Genomic DNA, 21,857 nt, shown 5'->3' with positions numbered 1-21,857 from the left:
GGAAATGCTAAAGAAAATTTTTCATTTCTCTCTCACTTTGATTTTTTCCTTTGCTCTTGTTAGATTGCTTAAGTTGAAATCCGGGTAACATTAATATTTAATTGTACCAATCCAATATCCAATCTCATTTAATAAATTAGGTATTTCAATACCTTCAGGTTTTCTAAACTTATCCTTATTCTCTTGTAATATAGATCTATACTTATTACTCTGCTCATTACAAAACTTCACAAACTCTCCATGATTCAGATTTAAATAACTCAGTATAAATCCATCAGGTAATTCATCACTAATCAAACTTGAAATATACGCATATAACAAAATCTCCGCCGATGAGGGAGTAGTGGCCGAATAAATAGTTCCAAATGATTCTTCCGTATCTTGATTGAATGATTTATAAGTCTGAATAAATTCATTTATATAATGATTCAATAATCCCAAACATCTCATTGAATTTTTTGATTCAGCTAAGATTTGATTTGCTTTCGATTTTGAGATTAATTGACGTTCATGTAAGGAACTCAATACTACCTTCTTCTCCCCTTCTCCTTCATCCTCATCATTATCACTGAGTTCATCATTGAAATATTCCGTTTCGGCAACTTCTACATCTCCACCACCTCCCAAGCCGAAAAACCCTGTTTTGGTTCGATTTAAACCTAATAATTTAACTTGTTCAATTGCATGATTATAGAATTTCATAGGTTGGTTATACATCATTGGAAATGGGAAATAATATTGAAATAATTTTCGTGTATATTTTTCATAATTTTGGTTGTTTGAATATAAATTATATTGATTTATATATTCGAGTTTTGTTTCTAAGATATTGATTAAACATAAATTACTTAATTGATATCTCTTATCCAATGAATTCAGATTTATGTATGATGAATTGGATGAGTTTGGATAGGTAGTTTCGAGATAGTCGACTATTGATTTATATCCATTACATTTTTCATTGCCGTTGATTATTAAGACTGGTAATTTATTTATATCGGATAGATTTGTATTATTTGATGGGATGATTTCAAATGGGATATTCTTAGGGGATAAGATTAAACAAAGTAACCAAGATGATGCAAGACATTCAGGTGAGATTAAGGAGATTTTGGATTCAGTTCCCCAGACATGAAGTTGTAATGTCATGTCTTTCTTATTCAACTCTAGTCTTAGTGAAAGTATTATACTGCTTTAAAATAATGGTAATTATTAAAAATTCACAGAAAATGAATAATGTCGTCGATATAAAATGTCTCTCATTTGTAATGTCGTATGAGTTTGGGAAATGAAATGAGAATGAAAATGAGATTGAAAATTTAAACATTTCAATTTCAACTTCTTCTTTCTGTGGTTTAATTTATCAAATCATTTAATTACAAATAATTATCAATCCATTAAACATATTTTAGTCTTGTGATAAGATTTCCACTGAAGTTATTATTCCAAAATACAACAAAGAAAAGAAAGACAATCTTTTTAATAGACACTTCCAAACTTCCATCATTCTTAGTCATCAAATCACTTGCCATTCCAATCATGTCATCATCTATGTTTATCCAACAAAACAAACAACCCAAAAGGTTAACACTAGATAAAATAGGACAATTGGAAGAAGAATTAGAAGAAAATCCATTGGATTATTTAAAATGGAATAAATTAATTGAACAAGTTATAAATAAAGATAATCAAGAACAAGTTAGAAATATATATTCTAAATATTTATCAATATTTAAACATGATGTATGTGTGAATTCTCCTATGGTTGTTGTTGTTTATATTTGAGAAAGAGAGGTGAAAAGGTTTTGTATATAGATATTGGCTGGTTTTATGGGTTTTATGAGTTTTATGGGTATAGGGTTATTGGGTATTTTGGGTTAACATCGGAGAAGAGTAATTAGAAATTCTCTTCTATTCAATTCTTATTATATGTGTTTTATATATAGATCTTTTTGTTTCTTTAATTATTAATTATAGTTTAGAGATTCGTTTGCTTCTTTGCAAATTGAAAAAGAGAGCAACCTTTCTACGTACCTTTCAAAAAGCTTTTCATCCCTTTTGATGATATAAACAACTATCAATGCCCTTAAAAGAATCTTTCTGAAGAAATATACTAACAAATATCCTATCTAGGCAACTCAATGGTGTAAATATATTAAATATGAATTAAATAGAGGTGAAAAACAAAAAGTGGAACAATTATTTCAAAAATGTTTTGCAATTACTGATAGTGTTGAACTTTGTCGATTATATGTCGATTATGTAAGAAGTGCTACTGATTTCATTACTGGAGGAGAAAAAGCTCGTGGTACATTAATCCAAGCATTTGAATTTGCAATCGGGAAAGTAGGTATAGATGTTAATAGTGATGGATTATGGAATGATTATATTGAATTCTTAAAAAGTTGGACTCCAAATGCAAATTGGGAACAACAACAAAAAGTGGATTTAATTAGAAAAGTATACAAGAAATATTTAGTTATACCTACTGAAAATATTCAAACAGCTTGGTCTCAATATACAAAATGGGAAAATGAATTAAATCCAGCTACAGCTCAAAAATTTACTTCTGAAAAATCGGCAGAGTTTATGCTTGCTAGATCATGGCATACTGAATGGAATATTGCTACTGAAAAGAAATTAAAAAGAACTATTACTCCATATTCTACAATTGACCCTCATCATCAAGAAACTGTTCTGCAACAATTGAATTATTGGTTACAATGGATTGAATTGGAAAAGAAGAATAAATTGGAAATTAAAGATGAATCTTTAGTTGAAAAAAGAATAAGTTATACTTATAAACAAGCTACTTATGCATTACCATTTGTCGGGGAATTATGGTTTAAATATTCTAAATATTTATTATCTAATAATGAAGAAGGGAATTTGAGTAATTGTATTGTTCTACTTCAAGATGGTTGTGGGTTAAATCCAAAAAGTATGTTACTCTCATTTCAATTAGCTGAATTATATGAAAAAGATAACTCTTTTGAAATGGCAAAACAAACCTTTAATAAGTTAATTTCTACATTAACAAATGATCATAATAATGTGACTTCCCAAATCACTGAGATTAATGACCGTATTGCATCCAAACAACAACAACAAAATAATAACGACCAGGACGATAATGAAGATGAACCCAAGCAAAAAGAACAATCAACCCCACAACCACCAATTTATAGAATTTCATTAGCCGATTCAACACAACTTCAAACTTTAGAAAAGACTCAAAAACGATTGGCAGATGCAATCACACTCTCATATACGAAATTAACCATTGCTACCAAACGTGCTGAAGGAATCAAAGAAGCCAGAAATGCATTCAGAATAGCTAGGAAGTTTAATGCATTGGGATATCAAATCTTTGTTGCTAACGCATTATTGGAACATTACGCTGATAAACATAAAGCAGCCCTAAATATATTTGATTTAGCAAGAAGAAAATTCTCAACTAATGGGGAATTTTTATTGGAATATTTGGATTATTTGATTATGATTAATGATGTGGATACTATACGAAATGTAATCCAGACTTCCAATACAAGTATCTCAAAGGAGATCGCAAGTTTGACGGAAACGATAGCCATGCCCGAGATTGATCCATTGACTAAAACTTTGAAAACTAGACATTTGAAGCAAATGCGAAAATATTTAAAGAAGTTGTTTAAGAAATATATTTCATTTTCGGCAACTTATCTTTCCTTGGATGTGACTAATAGTTTTACTAAAACTTGTGAACAATTATTTCCGGAAGATGATCCAATTGAATTATTTACTGATAGATATAGACTTGGATCGGTGAATGTTATTAAACGTGATGAAATTGGTGATTATTATCTGGATGAGGATATTGACGATGATGAACCTCATCGCAAAAGAAGAAGACTTTCTACACAACTTAAACCCAGAGATGATGATATTAGTGCTAATTCAGCTGTTAGAGACGTTCAACAATCTTCTCGAATTGAAGAAGAAATCTTGAATCAAAATCAACCACAACAAGAAGAATCATTTGTTGGTCCAACTATTACTGCATTAATGACTGCATTACCTAATGCTTCATATTTTGGACTTCCTTCTGAAAGTGTATTTGATTGTGAGAAGTTGGTGACTTTGTTTGCTAATTTATCAAATATTCCTCTGTAAATATTTTTTATATATATTTGCCATTTGTGCAACCATTTTCTATTTTTAGTTTTGGCTGCAAAAAAAAAAAAATTACATTTATATTAAGAAAACAACATAATAATAAACTATCATTTGTAACTTTCATCAATAGGACACTCTCATCTTTTTATCATTACTACTACAAACGGTATATGTAACATTATTGCAAATGACTGTATTTCAAATATCATCAAAAGATCTTCATAGTTCATTCCTAGAAACAAGTTCACGATGGTTATCAAGTCAATTTCACAAACGGAAATCACATTTAAATCTTACCAATAAATTAACTTATTTACTTTTATTATTGATGTTTTTCAATATTGTTAATTTCCAAATACTGCATTTCTCAATACAATTAGAAGATATAGATGTTGTAAATCTATTAGCTAAACCTCCTCCTCAATTTAATAATAATTTCACAATTCCTCGAAAATTAGAAAGCATATTCCATGGAGTCTATTTAAGAAATGAACAAGAATATTTAAGAGCAATTAATCAGTCTACTATAATTACTAAACCTTCCATACATTGGAGTGATAAGACTATTGAATTGAGTTTGAAAGAATATGTATACAAAGATTATAATTCAGCTACGAATGATCCAATTGAAGTTCATACTTCAATAGTTGAAAAACATCCAAATTCAGATTTATTCTTATTATTACTGGAAACTAAATCCAAATTAGTTCATGATTTCTTATCTACCGTCCTAGAATGTCTTTATCGAGATTCAAATACAACTCCAAGAATGATTCAAATGATTTCTGATAGTATCATAATTTCAATTGTTGGAAGATATGGATATTTATTCAACTCGAGTACATTGTTTATTCTATATATTGGTTTGTTATGCTTTAAGAAAAGATTACCATTACATTATGTCAACCTAATATTCCTTCTAATATCTAATGCCATAAATATAGGATTTGTCGTTTCATTGTTAGTCGTCAGAATCAATGTTCGAAACAAGAAAAGAGAGAATAATGATGCATTTATATTTGCATTAATTGCATTTGAGATTTCTTGTCATTTGATCTATATGTTTAAATTCTTCATTGATCATAGATTGATATTACAACTTGATGATCCAATCATTCTGCCACCACGTCAAAATGCGGATACTTATTCAACTCTGTCGTCGGTATATCCTGATATTACCAGTCGGACTGCAGATATTACCCTTCAAGAATTGACAAGTCTAAGTCAGGAAGCCAAGAGTGCTGGTGAAGTTAAGAGCATTGAACAACTGATTCTCCCCCCTCCTTCAATTAGAAAAATACCATATACAACACAGTCGGGGATAAGAAGTAGTCATAGCCAAAAGGATGACAAAGCTAAAGGGGCATCTAATGATTATGAATCGACCCCAAGACGGTGCACAACAGCCCCTATACTCTATAGAAACTCAGGGCTGCTGCTGCTGGGAAGGTTACTGGGAAGGTTTATTCCAAAACAACCAATGACTGGGAATGACTTTTCGTTTATAGTTAAAGATAATGATAGTATATAAAACAAGATTTGAAAAATAAACAATACTTTTACTATAAAACACAAATATTTACAAGGTTAAACTTTTTGTTGTACTATAGTTCTAAAGCCATCTCTCCCGCAGGTATTATATCTGAGATTGGAGGTTTGAATGGCCATTTCTGATAACATTCTTCAAACTTTAGTATATCCTCTGGTACAAGGTCTAATGGCCTTTTCTCCAAAATTTCCTTTGGTAAATATTCAGCCAAAGCTTCTGCACCGGGGGCAAGAATATGAAGGAAATCTTTAATGTAATAGAATTTCCTCTGAAACATCATCAGTAGGTATGGTTCAATGCTTTCTATTTGACTAAATCTTCTTCCATTTTGTACCAATTCAACTATTCCAAACTCTGGACCACTTGTGTCTTTTTTATGCATCAAAAGAGGTTGATCTCTATATAGAACCCTCGGGTCAAACTGAGAACCATGAGGTTTCCCTTCAGGAATCGCTATTAGTTTATAATCGGTGAATAGTTCTCGTTTCAACGCTGATCTGTTTCGAAGATGGAACCCAGGCTCGTTAAAAAACTTATCAATGGTATTTGTTCTTGAATAGACAATCATTCGTACTTTTCCATATCTCATTAACCAATTTCCATTCCCACAACAATTAATCCAATTCGCAAGATGTAATTCTCCCAGGCCGTTAGTACAGTTCCCGATAATTAAAAGCTCATCGTTTTCTCTAGCCAAGGGTATTTTTCGTGGTTGGATGGTTTTATCTCTTATCATTTCGGTGAAAATAGACCAAACTGCCATATTAGCGTTAAGAAAATGAAAATTTTCCACATTTCCCGTGGTTTCTTTTAAGTGTTTAATAGTATTTCTCCAAGACTGAGCAGTGTATCTTCTATTATCTATTATGACATGCTTTCTTGGTTTTAGCTCGTAGTTTATCATCGTAGATAGAAATCCAGTGCCGGATTCACAATCTACTATTTCTAATTTAGAACCATCGGGATATTTTGATTTAAGATCTAATTTATCAATGATTGCTTGTCCTAGTTCTGGATTTGTTATGCTTGAAAATCCATAGGCTAGACTACTTTTCACAGCCCCTAGTGCTGGATTCAATGACCTTAGTTTGCTCATTGTAGAACTTGAATCAACCTGGTTTGGTGAAAATATAGTGATGAGCTGATGAATTAAAAAAAAATCCGGAGTATCAATTGGTAGCATCTGATTTCATATACAGGACAAAAGAATGTCTAAGAATAGATTTCTAAGTATGACTTTTATCATCGAAGGCAACAAGCTAAACAGCTAAGAACTAAAACTACAAGAAAGCAACTAATAAATAATGTCAATAAATGGGGTAATATTAAAACATAATTATAATCAATTACTCGGAACTCAAACAATCCCATTTGAATTAAGTATTGATGGATTAGAAACATTACAATATCGTACAAAGACGTCACGACAATCACTTTATATAAATGGCAATGGTAGCTCAATAAACGTATCAGCCAAAGATGGGTATATATATCTTACAACAAAGAGAATGGTTTTCATAACAGCTACTCAAGGTGATATAGATACATTTCTGATTGATCTTAATTTAGCTCCTATACTACAATTATCTCATAAAATACAAGCACCATGGTTTGGAGCAAATTATTGGGAATTTATGTTTTATAGTGCATCGGAACCAAGTATTGCTAGTGATGGATTTCCCAAGAATCAATATTTTAAGGGAGAAATAAGATTTCAAGAAGGTGGGTTGTTTGAATTTATAGAGGTGTTGAACAAAGTATTGAATGATTCTGTGAATAATCGTGAAATTGATGAAGAACTCCCACAATACGCTCCATAGAAGAATTAAATAATTATTAATAATAATAATGTTAATAATATTTGTACAATTAAATGTAATACACATAATAAACTAAAATACACATGTCCTTCGAATCCATAATTGGATTCAAAATATAAATCAAACAAAATAAATCAAACGTGCAAACCTTAAAAATTACCTAGTGTTGATGCTTCTGTATCTACACTCATAGGGATTCCCACAATTGGGCTATCTATCATTTCTCCATTATCAAGCTTCTCTAATTTGGATTCAAGAGGATGTTTCATAGCTGATGGAACCACCAATGGTTTCAAATTAAATGTTTCATCAAAGCTTTGGAAATCTAAACATTTTTCAATCTCTTCAACTGACATACCAGTGGCGGTTGCAAGTTCTCGGAATTTATCAATTGCCAACTTTTCCAAATATGCCGCATCCTGATAAACAATTGATCCTTCTTCATTATAAATCTTGGCATTACTAAACATTAAATGAATATCTTCCAACATTTCTCGAATTTGAGTATAACTTTTTGATGAAATTCTCTTCTTAACAACATCCAAAGCAATTGGATGTTTGATCAAAACGTAGTAATCAGGATACAATCTCTTGGATGGTTTCACCAAAAACAAATCACTTAATCTTCGGTCATGTTCATTCTTATAATTCATAATCAAACCTAATATATTCTCTATCATATTCTGAAGCTTAGCTCGTTCATCTGGAGTCAATGGATCAACAGTTGGAGTTGAACGATTCAACAAAGATCCCCTTCCACGGCCTCTACCACGACCACGTCCTCTACCTCTTGTCGGAGCAACAACTTTTGGTGTAGAAGATTTGGCCCTCTTAGCGGGTACAAATTCATCAGAATCATCCATTATCGACCGTTTCAGAGGTACTTCAGATTCAGTCTGACTAGGCTCTGGTGATTCATCTTTAATGTCAGCATCTGGATCTCTTGATTTTGGACGTCCACGAGGTCTACCTCTAGATTTCTTGGGCTTTACTTCAATATCATCAGAATCACTATCTTCTGAAAGAACTCCTTCGATTTGTTTCAACCATTGTTCTTCAGTTAAATTATCATCATAAGTCATTGCCTTTCTTTCTCTTGCACCACGACCATAGTCTTCCAAGATTTCATCTTCCTTTTTCATAAATTCTTCAGGATCCCTCCTATATACCTCAGGCAATTCCTGTTCAGTAAATAATCTAGTGGTATACCCTGCTTGCTTCGTTGCGGCCGCTCTTTCCTCGTCGAGTCTTCTAAATGTTTCCAACTCCATTTCATTTCTGGAAATAATTTGATTCAATTCATCTTCATCCATTTCATCCTCCTCGTCATCACTGCCCTTTTGTCTTCTTTCTTCTTCCTTCTCAATCAAAGCTCTCAACATTGCTTCTTGTTCTTCTGCCGTAGATTTATTATCAAATTTACCAGCCTGAATAACTTTCCCATCAATTTCCAATTTGGCTGCCGCTCTTTCCAAAATCATTTCTTCAACCGAATCTTCAGTAATAAGTCTCAAAATCTTAACTTCGTTCTTTTGTCCAATACGATGGGCTCTATCTTGGGCTTGTAAATCTTGATGTGGATTCCAATCACTATCGAATATAATAACTGTATCCGCAGTTTGTAAATTAAGACCCAACCCACCAGCTCTTGTTGATAACAAAAAGCAGAAATAATCTGAATCAGGAGCATTGAAAAGTTTTAATAATTCAGTTCTATCATCCGCTTTGGTAGAACCATCCAATCTCATATATTTCATGTTTCTGAATCGTAAGAAATCTTCCATAATATCCATAATTTGTGTCATTTGGAAAAATATCAATACTTTATGATTAGTTTTCTTGAATTTGGGAAGGATCTTATCTAATAATTCAAATTTACCAGCTACTCTCCAAATCTTATCATTTGTTTCAACGGTAGGATTAATCAAATTTTCAACTTCTTCATAAACAAATGGATGATTACAAATCTTTCTCAATTGCATGATTTGATTATTGGCATTTTTGATTGTAACGGGAATACTTCCATTCGAAGCATCACCAGCATATAAGATATTAAATCTTAACATCTGTTGATATAATTTCGATTGCAATGCTGACATCTTACATTTAACAACCTTTTCAACTTTGTTTGGTAAATCTTTTTCAACATCCTTCTTTAATCTTCTTAACAAGAACGGTCTCAAGACTTTATGTAATCTTCTAATAACCAACAAAGTTTCTTCTTCACTTAATTCAATCTTATCTTGTCCACCAGTATTCGCGAATGGAGTATTAAACCATTCATCAAATGATTTCACCGAGTTGAAAATCTTTGGAAGCACGAAATTCAATAATGCCCACAATTCAGGTAAATTATTCTGTAATGGTGTACCAGTTAAAATCAAACGGTAATCACTATGATAAGCATGAGATAATGTTTCTGACAACTTCGAACTGCTATTCTTCATACGATGACCTTCATCAATAATCATATGTACCCATTTAGTTCTAGAAAGAAGAGCCTTGTCTTTTATAATATATTCATAAGTAGTTAACAAAACTTGGAAATTACCACTTCTAATATCCTGTTGTAAAATTTTACGTTGATTAGGAGTACCCTTATATACAATCTTCTTGACACTTGGAGCCCATTTCTCAAATTCCAAATTCCAATTCGTCACCGTAGATAATGGAACAATAACCAAAAATGGTCCTGGGATTTTTTTAGCTTCAATAAGATATGTAATTAACGAAATAGTTTGAATTGTCTTACCTAACCCCATTTCATCTGCCAATATACCATTCAAATGATTATTAAACAAAGATACCATCCATTGTAAACCCTTGATTTGATATTCTTTCAAAGTCCCTCCAACTAAGATTGATGGTTGTTTGAATATTTCTTCCTTAATACGATGAGCAACATTATAATAATCAATCTTTTCTCGCTTTTCTTCACTATCGGGAGCGGTGTCATCAAATTCCCCTTCATCGGCAATACGACCTCTTTCAACTAGACTTTCATGGGTTTCCTTTTGTTGAGTTTTCACGGCTTGGGCTAAAGAATCCAAGAATTGATTAGTTTGATTTAATAAATGAGTAATTCTTGTATCTTTGGTTTTATCCAATAATCTAATATATTCCTCTTCATTATTCAGTTTCAAAGCTTGTAAACGTTGTTTTACTATTCTCTCAAGACGTCTTTTCTCTTCTTTCTCAGTCAGATTATGGAAACTGGTGACTTTGGATGCAAATTTATTCAATCTATCTTTCCTTCTCATGAATTCGGTATTACATGCTCTACTATATGAAAGAATTTCATCGATCGTCTTTTTATGTTGTTGATTTTGAGCTGCCATTAATGTCTTGAGTTGATGTCTGTATAAATCTTGTGTCACTACCACATTTTCCAATGATAATGTATTGAATCTGGCTAAGAAATTAGGATGTGAATTGGGAAGAAGTGACTTATTAAACCAAGTTTGAGTAAGAACTTTCCCACGTAATTGCTTTTGATATGGTAACAATTCCAATTTTGCCAATTCAGCTTCTAATTCTAATTTATGTTCTTCATCATTCTCTTGGACCAACGATAATTCCTTTTTCAAACGATCTATTTCTTGCTCGATTTGAATAATTATAAATGCATCTTTGTTATAGGCAATATCTTCCATACTGATACCAGTTGGTAACAACCCTGGGAATTGGAGTCTACTTTGAGGAGAATATAATGCACTAAGTGAAATATCTTTAACTACATCTCCAACCAAATCAGGTATTTCATATGCATCAACTTGAATGTTTGGCATACTAACCGGAATGATCACTTTAGTGGTTTTGCTCTTATCAGGAACCAATTCATTAATATTAACAGGAGGGTTTGGATCAGAAAGTATTGGTTGAATAACTTTTGGAGTTGCAGAAGCCGCTTTCGCAAGTTGTTCTTGTTGTTGAACCCTCTTTTGTAATTCGAATGCTTCTCTTTCGGCTGCCAATCGTTTTTCTTCTTCCATTTTGATTTGTTTCTTGGTAAGCTTCTTAGGTTGGGCTGGATTCTTGGGTTTTGGACCTCGCTTTCCCTTTTTCTTTTCCATTGGAAGACCCTTGTCTCCCATAATTGGAGAAGGAGACATATTTTGACCAGTAACAAGATTCATTTGTGGGGGTTGCTGTGGTTGAGGTTGTTGTTGCTGTTGACCACCGATCGGTATTTGATTCGATGGGAGTTGCCCAGTCTCCGAAGAAGCTTGTCTCAAGTTCTTTGTTTGACTAACTGCAGGTAAATAATTTCCATTAGGATATGCTGAAGATTCATTAGTGACAAACGAACTCAAATTTTGAGGAATAGGAGGATTTCCAGATCCAGGTGGTTTGTGTAAATATTTCAAAGCCTGAAATTGAGATTTAAGTAATTGGAATTGATGAGTTGTAAATGCAGATTCTCCTCCTGCGCCAGGCTGGGATTGTGGTTGGGGTTGTTGTGGTGGTGGTGGTTGGTTGGCCATCATATTTTGATTAGATTGAGGAGGGGATTGCTGAAATCCAAACTGTTGTTGCTGACCTGCAGACATTTGATTTCCTTGATATTGATTGTTTGGTGGGGCACCTCCACCACTACCAACACTCATGGGAGTCTTCACCAGGGTCATTAAATTTGCATTCTGACTGAGTGACGCTCCATTATTCGATTGGCTGATCATTCCACCTGTCATCGGGGACTGTGCCTGATTAGGATATTGTTGGTTGTTGTAATTTGATTGATTGTTCTGCGATATGTATTGGTTTGGTTGTTGTTGCATTGAAATTGGAGTATTTGATTGTTGAGATAAGTCCCTGTTTGACTGTTGTGGCTGAGCTGGAGGTTTTTGTTGTTGTTGTTGCTGCTGTTGCTGTTGCTGCTGCTGTAACTGCTGTTGTCTTTGAGCTTGTTGACTCTTCATAAAGTTGATTACTTTGTTCAATTGTGTGAACTCAGGTACATTTACAGCCTGTTCCCCAAAGTGGTCTCTTAACTGTTGCCAACGTTGGAAGATCTTCTGAATCTCTTCTTTGGTTAGCTGCCGATTCATCTCTTGTACTATCCTTAGTTGGTTCTATTGTTTATACGATTGATTAAGTTTTCAATAATCACTTAAATTCCAAAGACAAAGCGGCATGTTTTTTTAAACTTTTACAACCAAAAAAAAAAACAGACCAGAACTGGAAACAGGGAAAAAGAAAAAAAGCAAAAGGTCGTGTAATATATTTCAAAAATGCTTACGTACTGCATATAGAACAACTAAAAGTCACTTCTCTCTTTCACCACTATTATGTAAAATAGGTTTCTCTAGTACAGATATAAGTTTTCCCAAAACTTCCCAATTATGTATTTGCAAAGAAGCATAAGTTAATGCGTAGGCCACACATATAACTTAAAAAACAGAAAACACTGACATCGTGTGTCTTTAGTAAAATATGGGAAATAATGGAGGAGAATGAAATCTTCGCAACAAGACTTCTCATCTGGCTGCAACAATCTTTACAGTATGAGGAGCATTTTGCTGCACTTTTCTAGGATTAAACGGATTCAAAAACTTATTAATGAGTCAACCAACTCATATTCACACACTCTTTACGGCTCCCATAATTCACCAGAAGGTCTGGGAGCATAATTAATCGCACCAAATTTCTCTTTCTTAACAGAACTTCCATCACGTTCTTGTCTACTTTCTTGTACAACATACTCAGTTGGTAATCTTGCCCAATTGTTATTTCTTCTTCTTCCCCTTCCGCCACGACGAGAATCTCTCCCTCTGGTCTTAACAGTAGGTGGTTCCTGACGGGCATCTCTATATGTATATAAAGTAGTATCAATTGTATGTTGTAAGATATTTGTACTTGGATCATACTCTTCTTCATTCAAGAAATTATTGTGAGGATTATAAAGATGATACAGATTCACATCATAATTTTGAAAAAGTAATAATTCAGCTTCATTAACATTCAAACAATCAATTCCAAAACTTTTTGCCCAAATTTTTGCAATTGGATCTTCAGTGACTAATTTCCATTCTTCTAATTCATTACGAAATGGGGCATGCTTCTCGATAAATCTCTTATAAATACATGTTCTAATAAGATATCTTAACCTAACTGGCATTTCCGCATGTTTGTTTGAATTCTCAAGTGCGTTTTGATATGATGGAGAATTCTCATATTGAATATCATTAACTTTATTTCTTTGACTGATAGATAATGAACTACCAAACTGTTGTGAAAAACTATCTTCAGCATCATTATCATCATTTTGAATACCTCCTTGTCCGAGGACATTTGAATCCAATTTTGTTTTATAATTAGGAAACTCTTTAACCCGTGGTTTATGAACCTTAAACTTCAAACATTCTCCCCATTGAGGAGCTGCATCTTCGGGAGTTTCTAATAATAAATTATATTTAATCCTTTCAAAGCTATCATTCTCAGTTTCTACATATTTATCAATAAAGCGAATAGCTTCTCTTGCATTAGTAGCACTAATCGAAGTTCCCTTCTTGACAAATTCAAATTCATGTAAGGTGTAGGAAGGTATGTATAAATTCAAAACAACAACCTCATCTGATTTACGAAGGTTTTGGTTTACGTAATCTTCATTAAACCATCTTTTAACATTTCCTATCCCACGTACAAATGCCGTATGATCTAATATTAATCGAACTTGTCTACTGTTCTCTTTTGGTGGTGACTGTTGCTCTTCCTGTTGCTGTTGTTCAAATGGATGAAAGTCGGCTAATTCATCTTGGTATATACCTCCTTCAGTCTCATCTGAACTGAGGTCCAAGGACATGCTTCGTTCTTTAGGTTTAACTCCTGTGGTTGTGTGGTTGTTGAACTCGCAATGCATTTTCATTTTTGCCGTTTTTAGCTTTGTAAGCGCACCGATCATAAAAAATTTTCGTTACTATTGCGGTTATACAGGGTACACTTTGAAAGACTAGTGATAAGAACAGACCACTAGTCTTAACAAACTGTAAGAAACAACGAAGAAGAAGAGGATGAGTTTGTCAAAAGGGCATAATTAAAATCTAGATGGTAGGCATCCCTGTCAATGCCAGCCATATTTAGAATAGAGACCCCAAATTCTTGAACGAAGGCGCACTTTGTATATGATAGACGGTCATACAAGAATAACTCTCGAGACCAAGTGCTAGTAATGCCACTACTCAGCTCCTTGCTACATTCTTAATCATTCACAATGAACATTAAAGTATCAATTAAAACAAAAATATACAAAATCTATAAAAAAAAATTCTTATAAAATCTATTGCAACAAATTTAGTTAGTAAAATATCCTCATATGTATTCCACAGTAAAAGCAATTTGATAATCTTATAATTTAATGATCAGATAGGAGTCAAAGGTTGTATTCATTGAGCTGAAAAGCTCTAACATTAGAGATGCCAGAAAAACATACTTAGAAATCAAAAATTCATCCTGTTAAAAAATAAAACTAACAAATGCTGCATTTGTGTGAGGGGAAATTGTATCTTTTGGGTTACATACTGTTTGTATATCCTTAGTTCAAATAGAAACTATCATGTTGTTTGTATTTATAGAAGAAGAGAAAGTGATGGATAATTTTTTTTTTTTCGAACTCTTCTTGGTTCCATATTTAAGTGAGAAATTATTTTTAGGGCTATTAATTACAAACTAAAAAATACAATACATAAGAATTGATCATATACACGACCTCTTCTGATTATTGACATATTAGGATTTATACTGTACAACTTATAGACTAATTTGAAGACTAACTTCTATAAATAGCAATGTATTCAGCTTTAGCAAAGTCAACGAAGTCAATGAAAGTACCGAAATCAATAAATATCAAACATTTTGAAGAATTTCAAATATTTGGGTAAAATTTCTCAAGAAATACTATTTTCATTAAAACTACTCCTTGAAGAAATCTCACTATTTATATGATAACTTGAGTCACTAGCATTACGTCTTCCATTAATATCTTCAAGCATCTTTTGTAAATCTTTTCTATATCTACCTAGCTTTTCCAATTCTTTTCTAAAATTCTCTTGCTTTCGAATTAAATCCTTTTTCCAACTATCCAATCTCTTTTCTTCGTCCGTATATTCTTTTCCAATCCTGATTTTAACCTCTCGTTTCCGTTGTTCAAATTCATCTTGAATATTATTATTCCCAGCTTTTTTGGAAGACTCATTGATGGCTTTTTCTTTTGTGATTAATTTATTATAACTTATTAATTGTTGTATTCCATCAAGATTCAAAATTGATTCAGACTGTTTTGCAGCCAAATAAAATAATTTCTCAGAAAGGTGCGAAGTTCGATATGATTCATAATAATCTTCAGTTGATAAGGTAAATTCAAGCATATTTTCGTCAATTAAGAGACTTTTCAAAAGACAGAAATCACAATGATCAGGATTCTCAATTTCGACCAATCCCCAATCATATTTCCTACCTCTAACTAATATATTATCTTCATTTCGAAACCATTCAGTTGATGAAATAATACTATACGGCATATTGGAACTAATAATTTCAAGCAATTTAAGATTCTTCATCATGTGACAAATACTAATATTTTCAGTATTCAATGTTTGTTTTACTATTGATTTAAAATTTTTTAATTCTTCGTGAGTAAGGGTATCACTTTTTGCAACAATTGGGATTAAGTTAACTTTCTTGGCAAGATTTTTCATACTTTGAACATCTAATTCTGACAATTGATCTTTTGCAGCATTTAAGAAATATAAACAAACATGTACTCTTGTATCATTCAATAAAGTCCTATTGGGTTGTTGAGATTGATATAAATATGATCGATATTGTTCATCAATAAAATTACATAATGAAGCCCAAGCATATCGATTATCTAAAGAATTACCAAATTGACTTACTTCAATAACTTGAAGATTTAATTTAAATCCATCCTCAACCAATTCAAATCTATTAACATTGATAGTCTGTTCTTTCTTTTCATTGTCAACTTTTAAAGGCAATAAGTCAGTTCCAAATAAAGAATTGATAAGACTTGTCTTGCCTGTCCCTCTTGAGCCCGCTAACATTATTGTAAAATTCCCGCCTTGTTTATGAACATGTTTACGTCTTTGTTTGGGTAAGAATGCTAAACCAGCTTTTTGAGTGTATTTATTAACCAAACCACCAATTTCAGATTCGATTTCTTTTAAGCTTATACTTAGTTGCAGTTTATTGTTGTTCCTGGTATTGGCTAAACCATCTAATTTGGATAGATTAGTTGCGCTTTGGATGGTAGTAAGACTAGTCGGACTGGAAATGTTGTCATCATTTTCACTATTTGTTGCTGATGGATAATTTAATGGATGATTACTTGCTGCATCAAGGCGTGTTTGGAAATAATTGTTTGACATCTGAAATTCCATTATTTGATCTATTCTCTAACAAGTTTATTATTGTATGTATTTAATACTGCTAGTTGATAAGGAAGTTAAGATTTTGTGTTGCAAAAAAAGAAGAGTAAATTTGTTGCAAAAATATAAAATGTCAAAATAAACAATCATCCAAACGGTTTACAATAGGTAATTTACAGGAGTTATAGATATTATCTACCAAAACATATGAAGAGGGTTAACTCAAGCTGTTTAGGATGCTTAATAAGTTATCTGAAGTTTTTAAAACAATCACAGCTAAATCATTTCAGTTATCGAGAGAATAAACTACAGTATAATTCACTCTTCTACGGGTGATTCATGACTTATAAATCTATCTGCAGTTGGGATAATAAAATAGGATTATTATTAAATCATGAACAACTATAATTGAAGTTGATGATACACTTAGTTGAAATGACAACCGAACTGGAGCACCTTCAAAAGAGCCAAGTAAAAAAAGGCAATACTAGATCTGAGTTGTAATTTCACAATAATGCTAAAAATAGTAGCTCCTCATTAATAAACTTTAATCTTGTTTTATTCGTTTAGGGTAATAATTATACACATCAGACATGGCTATGTTTTGATTCTTGCCAATTGCGATTTGGAGAGCTAGCTGTTCTATGCATTAAAAAAAAAAGAGATAAACGATGAATGCAAAACTGCCCATTGTCTAGTTACCATTGCTACAAAATTTAACAAACTACAAAGGCGATTATCACAATAGTATTGTTTTACTACCCAAATTGCCAGTACTGGAATAAAGTGACGATAGGAAGAGACGAATACAACAAAGGTGTAATTAAAAGGAATTTTTTTTTTAAAAAGAGGTTTCCTCATTGTTCTTTATTAATTACGAGAATTGTGGAACATGCTGCGAAAAAAAACCTCTTTCCCAATTAGGATAAAATATAAACAAGATATAATCTCTTCTTTTCTTTTCTTTAATGCCCAGCATAAAAGTTAAGATTCAAGATATTCTTAAACAAATTACAGCACAATTACAATAACCAGCCAACTACTTCCAACATCTTTTTCAGTCCTTCACCCAACAGTTAGCTATTAACCGACTAAAGAATTGACTACCCCATCAAAATGTCTACAACTAGAGTAGTTAGACCAGTTTCATCTACTGATGATCTTCGAATATCACCATCACCATCTCCATCACCAATGTCTGGAAGATTAAGAAGCATGTCTCCAGAAAAGAGAAGAATAACTTCTCCCTTGTCCTATAAATATGATGACAATAATGATATTAGATCATTAGTATCATCTCCAAATTTAACTCCAACTCATTTAAGACAATTATCAAAATCACCAGTATCTAAGAAATTACATGTAACTCCTGTACGCGAAAATAGTAAATATATTATTCCAGTACCATTTCAATTAACCCTCCCTCCAAAATTAAGTCGATCCCCTCCAAAGAGAATAACTAATAATAATAATAATAAGAATAATCCATATGGAGTTAATAATGGAACCAGGACTTCATCTGGAACTTTAATATTCACACCGAATGGCTACACTAAACTAGACACTCTGTCAGAAGACGAGGTGGAAGAAGAAGATTTGATTGACATGGATGAAATGACTTTAGGAAGTAAGAATAGCAGTCTAACTGACAAACTTATAAACCTACAAGATTCAACTCAAACAATCCAACCCAACAGCAAACCAATACCATCCACAGTGACAGATGATCAAGAGTTTGAAATCAAACTTTCCCTTCCTAGAAGACCAATAAGTTTGCCAACACCAATTAATATGAATAAATTCCAAATACCCAATCGATTCAAAGATCTTGATGAATTAAGTATAATTGAAGAAGTCTCAAATACCGGTTCGAGACTGTCAAGTGTATTAAGTAAACACAACTCACTTCCTAAGAAATTTGTCAAAAGTCTTCCTCCAACCCCTGCAATGAGTATTAAAGATGGCGAAAATCCATTTATTGATAACAAACCCAAAGACATGGAATCTTCTTTTACCATTAAACAAAAGGAATCATTACCTAAATTACCAAATTCACCGGCTTTTTCCACCACCCGACCAAAATCATTATTCATTAGTCCAGAACAATCAATTGAAATATCAAAGAATGTTAAACGTACCTTAAGTGACAAATCATTAGTATCATCAATCGGGTCATTCAGTACAATTGGAGAATTTATAACCACGCGAATGGAAACATCATCACCAACATTATCAGCATTATCCCCAGGAAAACCAAACAAGCTTGCTGCTACCACCCCAGAAAAACCCAAAGTTGAAAACAGCATTGTGATTCCGAAGAGTCCAAGTAGAAAACCTCCATTGGTTAATCAGGTATATAATCGCGGAAAGGTGTTGAAACTTGCTCCAGCGCCAATTGAAGAGGAGTTCATCCAACAATCTAAGAAACAGCAGGAATCACAGCGAAAAGGGATTCCAAGGTCACCCAATGCAAAGAATTTAGCTATATTACCTGAACTTGAAACTCATTTAATCTCCAAGAAAACCACTCATGCAACATTAAACAGTTCCAAGTCGACAGTTGAAGATAAAAGCACAATCCTGCTCACAAAACCTCCCAATCCATTTGTCACCAATAATACAAGAAACATCTCAGAATCATCAACAGGTTCCTGTGATTCCGCAACCAGTACGGAATCATATAATTCAATCCAAGAATCAATCGATATCAGAGTTGGAGATCTTAGTCGTAGACGTCCAAAATCAGCTCCTCAATTAAACTTTAATCCACATTCTAATAAATTACGTCAACTTTTCCATGCTGTAGAACAAGAAATTATGAGCCAAGATGATGATAATGATGATGACGATTGGGAAGATGTGATGAGTAATAAATCCTCCAGCCAAGAATCATTAATTCAACCATTACATATCAGTCGCAAATCCACCACCACAATTTTCATTCAACATGACTCTCAAGCCAATGATGATGAGGATGAAGAAGTTAATCAAGGCTCGGGGAAGAATTTTCAATTTCCGAATAATAACAGCAACATAACCAACAGCCAGATAACCAAGCTGAAACCCGACACGGAACATAAGAAGAGATATAGTTTTTATTCCTCAACTGGCCAAATCGAGATTCCTGACCTAAATGACCAAAGAGTTTTGGATGAATATTCTCAGGGAACGCCATCCTCATATAATGGAACTACGTTTTCCGATATTAGATCGGTGAGTACACACTCTGACACAGGAACTAATGGTAGCGGGGATGGTAAGGAGTTGAATGTGCCTGGAAAGGAAGCGGTCAGGCATTTCAATCGACAATTTGGTATTTTGGGGTTGGATAATGAAGATGACGAATCGGAATCAGACATGGGGTTCGGGATGAGATTGAAGGAATTATATGGGAAGAAGAATAGCTTGGAACAACAACGGACTAATAATGAGGTAAACAATAGTTCAGTACAGGCGAAGAATACAGAAGAGGCCGATAAGAAAGAGGCACAACTGCCATTTGGCGATTTTAAATCCATTCCTCCAACATATATACAATCCAAAAATACATTAAGAAGAGGCTCTCCAGTCAAACACACAAGGCATAGATCAATGTATAACATTGATTTTAACCCCGAAACAAGTATCAGAACCCCCAGCGACACCCACACCAGGTCCAAATCTTTAGGAGAAACACTCAAAGAACCAACAGCGCCACTCAATATAAAACCGAAACATCATTCCCCTTCTCCATCCAGAAAAGAAGCCAAACCAGTCGAAGGAGAAATCATGAATATTAGCGTCGCACCACCACCTTCCAAAGTTAATTATGCTGTCGATTTCCAGGAATCAAAGACAGTGGATTGTGATGGTGATTTGCCCGGCTTGGCTATGCATGACAAACTTATTCTGAACATGATTAAAGAAATCCAAAACAGGCAGATCAAAGAAAAGACCACAAAGAAAGCTGACGAAGAGGATACTGAAAATGTGGTGATTGATTTGACTAAAGATGAAAAGATTGATTTGTGTTTTGTGGTAAATAGAAAAGATTCTATACTTTCTTACAAATCTGTGACTGAGAAACTTAAGGATGGAAAAGAGGTTGAAGTCGTTATAGTCGATGATGTCGATGACGACGACAATGATAACACAATTAAACAATACGATACTGAAACTGAACCAGAACTGGATGATGACATCTTGAGCATAATCTCAAAATATAAAACCAATTGGGGCACTTCCAGACAACCATCCACGACTTCATCGTGTACGACACTAGGATCAAATCCGGAAATAGCGGAAGTGACGAAGCTTAACTATAAACTTCCATATAATGTTCAATTAAAAGAATTGAGTACGATGCCGACTTCAAGTCGAGTGTTGCATGAATTAGCTAAGAAGAGAACTGGAGGTGGTGGTTCAATTTCTTCGTTGTCGTCCTCAGCTGGTGGGAGTTCGGTGACGTATGTTTCCAATAGGATTAGGATTCCAAGGTCTCCAATGAAAACGAGTGAACCAAAATATGTGGTTGCAACACCCGAGAAGATGAATGTAATCCAGAAGGCAGTTCCAGAGATGAAACCTTTACAAGAGACTCAAGAATCAGTGGAGAGTAAAGACAAGAGTCAAGAATCAACCATGGCCAAAGAATTGAACATTGAAAAGCCTAGAAACACAACAGCAACACTATCAAGAACTCGAAGTGCTAGTGAATCATCAAAGCTCACTCTGAAAGAGGAAAAAAGAAATACTATACCATCGCATACATACGATTCTAATTACTTTGATTATCGAACCAGTGAAAACTACGATTTTAATACGTTCATGCAACAACGTATCAGCACTGGACCATAATTCACCATCATTATTATTTTGTACATTATTAATTATTAATTCTATTATTTCCAACTTCCTATATATCATTATGTATTTAATCACTATTAATCAAAATGTTTAAACTTACTTATA

The 21,857-nt window shown here is 33.2% G+C and overlaps 9 protein-coding genes across 9 annotated transcripts; 4 read left to right on the top strand and 5 right to left on the bottom strand. All coding sequences in view use genetic code 12, as the record gives it.

Annotated features, from left to right (window-relative positions):
• Positions 1 to 90: 90 nt before the first annotated feature.
• Positions 91 to 1,149, bottom strand: SAM37 (SAM complex subunit; the record flags this gene model as incomplete). Its single annotated transcript, XM_049410667.1, has 1 exon — positions 91 to 1,149. One exon carries the CDS (start codon positions 1,147 to 1,149, stop codon positions 91 to 93), a length of 1,059 nt encoding a protein of 352 aa, XP_049265768.1.
• Positions 1,150 to 1,539: 390 nt separating this feature from the next.
• On the top strand, positions 1,540 to 4,152 carry J8A68_000937 (cleavage polyadenylation factor subunit; the record flags this gene model as incomplete). Its single annotated transcript, XM_049410666.1, has 2 exons — positions 1,540 to 1,743; positions 2,134 to 4,152. 2 exons carry the CDS (start codon positions 1,540 to 1,542, stop codon positions 4,150 to 4,152), a joined length of 2,223 nt encoding a protein of 740 aa, XP_049265767.1.
• Positions 4,153 to 4,342: 190 nt separating this feature from the next.
• J8A68_000936 (uncharacterized protein) lies at positions 4,343 to 5,686 on the top strand (the record flags this gene model as incomplete). Its single annotated transcript, XM_049410664.1, has 1 exon — positions 4,343 to 5,686. The coding sequence occupies one exon, from the start codon at positions 4,343 to 4,345 to the stop codon at positions 5,684 to 5,686; it is 1,344 nt and encodes a 447-aa protein (XP_049265766.1).
• A 73-nt stretch (positions 5,687 to 5,759) lies between these two features.
• Positions 5,760 to 6,800, bottom strand: J8A68_000935 (RNA polymerase specificity factor; the record flags this gene model as incomplete). Its single annotated transcript, XM_049410663.1, has 1 exon — positions 5,760 to 6,800. One exon carries the CDS (start codon positions 6,798 to 6,800, stop codon positions 5,760 to 5,762), a length of 1,041 nt encoding a protein of 346 aa, XP_049265765.1.
• A 208-nt stretch (positions 6,801 to 7,008) lies between these two features.
• J8A68_000934 (uncharacterized protein) lies at positions 7,009 to 7,524 on the top strand (the record flags this gene model as incomplete). The annotated part of the gene is made up of 1 exon (XM_049410662.1): positions 7,009 to 7,524. One exon carries the CDS (start codon positions 7,009 to 7,011, stop codon positions 7,522 to 7,524), a length of 516 nt encoding a protein of 171 aa, XP_049265764.1.
• A 149-nt stretch (positions 7,525 to 7,673) lies between these two features.
• Positions 7,674 to 12,572, bottom strand: SNF2 (SWI/SNF catalytic subunit; the record flags this gene model as incomplete). Its single annotated transcript, XM_049410661.1, has 1 exon — positions 7,674 to 12,572. The coding sequence occupies one exon, from the start codon at positions 12,570 to 12,572 to the stop codon at positions 7,674 to 7,676; it is 4,899 nt and encodes a 1,632-aa protein (XP_049265763.1).
• A 542-nt stretch (positions 12,573 to 13,114) lies between these two features.
• Positions 13,115 to 14,326, bottom strand: J8A68_000932 (uncharacterized protein; the record flags this gene model as incomplete). Its single annotated transcript, XM_049410660.1, has 1 exon — positions 13,115 to 14,326. One exon carries the CDS (start codon positions 14,324 to 14,326, stop codon positions 13,115 to 13,117), a length of 1,212 nt encoding a protein of 403 aa, XP_049265762.1.
• Positions 14,327 to 15,407: 1,081 nt separating this feature from the next.
• SPR3 (septin) lies at positions 15,408 to 16,919 on the bottom strand (the record flags this gene model as incomplete). Its single annotated transcript, XM_049410659.1, has 1 exon — positions 15,408 to 16,919. One exon carries the CDS (start codon positions 16,917 to 16,919, stop codon positions 15,408 to 15,410), a length of 1,512 nt encoding a protein of 503 aa, XP_049265761.1.
• A 1,104-nt stretch (positions 16,920 to 18,023) lies between these two features.
• Positions 18,024 to 21,743, top strand: J8A68_000930 (uncharacterized protein; the record flags this gene model as incomplete). The annotated part of the gene is made up of 1 exon (XM_049410658.1): positions 18,024 to 21,743. One exon carries the CDS (start codon positions 18,024 to 18,026, stop codon positions 21,741 to 21,743), a length of 3,720 nt encoding a protein of 1,239 aa, XP_049265760.1.
• Between the last annotated feature and the right edge of the window lie 114 nt (positions 21,744 to 21,857).

The sequence above is a fragment of the Hemisphaericaspora subhashii genome, assembly GCF_019202705.1.
Source record: "Hemisphaericaspora subhashii strain CBS 10753 chromosome Unknown scaffold3, whole genome shotgun sequence".
NCBI classification, from domain to species: domain Eukaryota; kingdom Fungi; phylum Ascomycota; class Pichiomycetes; order Serinales; family Debaryomycetaceae; genus Hemisphaericaspora; species Hemisphaericaspora subhashii.
Note: the sequence above shows the minus strand (reverse complement) of the source record. Positions and strands in the feature narration are given on the sequence as shown.